The 2,500-nt window shown below is 46.0% G+C and overlaps 1 protein-coding gene across 2 annotated transcripts in view; it reads left to right on the top strand.

Moving 5' to 3' along the window:
- LOC113812901 (uncharacterized oxidoreductase MexAM1_META1p0182) overlaps window positions 1–2,500 on the top strand; it is a 245,923-nt gene that overhangs the window by 240,789 nt on the left and 2,634 nt on the right. For both annotated transcript variants that reach the window (XM_070136499.1, XM_027364827.2), the window contains exon 4: window positions 992–1,150. In XM_070136499.1, coding sequence (XP_069992600.1) covers window positions 992–1,150 — 159 coding nt within the window. The remainder of the gene's footprint in view (window positions 1–991; window positions 1,151–2,500) is intronic.

Here is a 2,500-nt window from a genome sequence, read left to right as displayed (position 1 = left end):
TTAGAAAACGGGAAATAAATTCATGGGTAGAAAACGGGAAATAAATTCATGGTTAGAAACGGGAAATAAATTCATGGAGTTAGAAAACGGGAAATAAATTCATGGTTAGAAAACGGGAAATAAATTCATGGGTAGAAAACGGGAAATAAATTCATGGTTAGAAAACGGGAAATAAATTCATGGGTAGAAAACGGGAAATAAATTCATGGGTAGAAAACGTTAACATTCGTGGAGATAGATAACGGAAATTTGGTGATAGAAAACGGAAAATTGGTGTAGACAGAAAACGGAATATTAGTAAATAGAAAACGAAAAATTACTGGTGATAGAAAATGGAATAGATATGAGTTGGCGCACATAGAAAACGTGCGATGGAATGTTGTTGATATCCATAATAAACGGGGGGGGGGGAGGTGATACGTATCTATTTAAGTGCTACTGAAGTTGTTCATGACAATATTTCTCCATATTTTACTGATTGCTTCTAATTAACCTATTCTGAAGTATTTGGTAGAGAAATGGAAAGACAAGGATGACGGTGAAAGGAGGTTTCGACATGCAACCCACAAAATTGAGAGAAATTCCTGTATTATTGATTCTACAAATATCCACTTCAGCAATCCATTTATCATTTTTTAATTATCATATCTTTATGTAACTTACAGTACTTACACGTGTAAAGACGTGACAACATTGCATTCCTGAATTATTTTAACAATAAAAAAGATATTACGCTAATAATATCACACACACACACACGCGCGCACACACACACACACACACACACACACACACACACACACACACACACACACACACACACACACACACACACACACACACACACACACATAAGTAATACCAGCATGACACGTGACAACACCATCCACTCATTACCTACAACCACCACCCACAGCAACCACGGCATTTCACCACCAATTCCTCGCTGCCAATTTTCTCTCCCCATCTCCCTCTCCCCCCCCCCCCACAGGCCGCGGCGCCCCACGTGAAGGAGGTGGGCGGCAGCATCATCAACATCGGCGACATCGGCGGAGAGACGCCCACGCCGCCCTACTTCACGATCTACAGTATGACGAAGGCGGCGCTCATCATGGCCACGAAACAGCTGGCCATCGAACTCGCTCCTGAGGTGATAAGCGGGAAGGAAGGTGGAGGGATTTTAAGTGGTATTGGATGGAGATAAGGAGATGCGTTGGCGTGGATGGGAAATGGGAGATGGATGGGTTGGTGGAGATGGGAAATGGGAGAAAGATGGGTTGGTGGAGATGGAAATGGGTTGGTGGAGATGGAAATGGGTTGGAAAGATGGGTTGGTGGAGATGGAAAGTGGGAGAAAGATGGGTTGGTGGAGATGGGAAAGTGGGAGAAAGATGCGTTGGCGTGGATGGGAAATGGGAGAAAGATGGGTTGGTGGAGATGGGAAATGGGAGAAAGATGGGTTGGTGGAGATGGAAAGTGGGAGAAAGACGGGTTGGTGGAGATGGAAATGGGTTGGTGGAGATGGAAATGGGTTGGAAAGATGGGTTGGTGGAGATGGAAAGTGGGAGAAAGATGGGTTGGTGGAGATGGGAAAGTGGGAGAAAGATGCGTTGGCGTGGATGGGAAATGGGAGAAAGATGGGTTGGTGGAGATGGGAAATGGGAGAAAGATGGGTTGGTGGAGATGGAAAATGGGAGAAAGACGGGTTGGTGGAGATGGAAATGGGTTGGTGGAGATGGAAATGGGTTGGAAAGATGGGTTGGTGGAGATGGAAAGTGGGAGAAAGATGGGTTGGTGGAGATGGGAAAGTGGGAGAAAGATGGGTTGGTGGAGATGGGAAATGGGAGAAAGATGGGTTGGTGGAGATGGGAAAGAGGGAGAAAGATGGGTTGGCGGAGATGGAAAGTGGGAGAAAGACGGGTTGGTGGAGATGGAAATGGGTTGGTGGAGATGGAAATGGGTTGGAAAGATGGGTTGGTGGAGATGGAAAGTGGGAGAAAGATGGGTTGGTGGAGATGGAAATGGGAGAAAGATGGGTTGGTGGAGATGGAAAGTGGGAGAAAGATGGGTTGGTGGAGATGGAAAGTGGGAGAAAGATGGGTTGGTGGAGATGGAGATGGGTTGGTGGAGATGGAAAGTGGGAGAAAGATGGGTTGGTGGAGATGGGAAATGGGAGAAAGATGGGTTGGTGGAGATGGAAAGTGGGAGAAAGATGGGTTGGTGGAGATGGAAATAAAAGAAAGATGGGTTGGTGGAGATGGAAAGTGGAAGAAAGATGGGTTGGTGGAGATGGAAATGGGAGAAAGATGCGTTGGTGTAGATGGAAAGTGGGAGAAAGATGGGTTGATGGAGATGGAAAGTGGAAGAAAGATGGGTTGGTGGAGATGGAAAGTGGGAGAAAGATGGGTTGGTGGAGATGGGAAATGGGAGAAAGACGGGTTGGTGGAGATGGAAAGTGGGAGAAAGATGGGTTGGTGGAGATGGAAAATGGGAGAAAGATG

The sequence above is a fragment of the Penaeus vannamei genome, chromosome 22 (genome assembly GCF_042767895.1).
Source record: "Penaeus vannamei isolate JL-2024 chromosome 22, ASM4276789v1, whole genome shotgun sequence".
Taxonomy (NCBI): Eukaryota; Metazoa; Arthropoda; class Malacostraca; order Decapoda; family Penaeidae; genus Penaeus; species Penaeus vannamei.
Note: the sequence above shows the minus strand (reverse complement) of the source record. Positions and strands in the feature narration are given on the sequence as shown.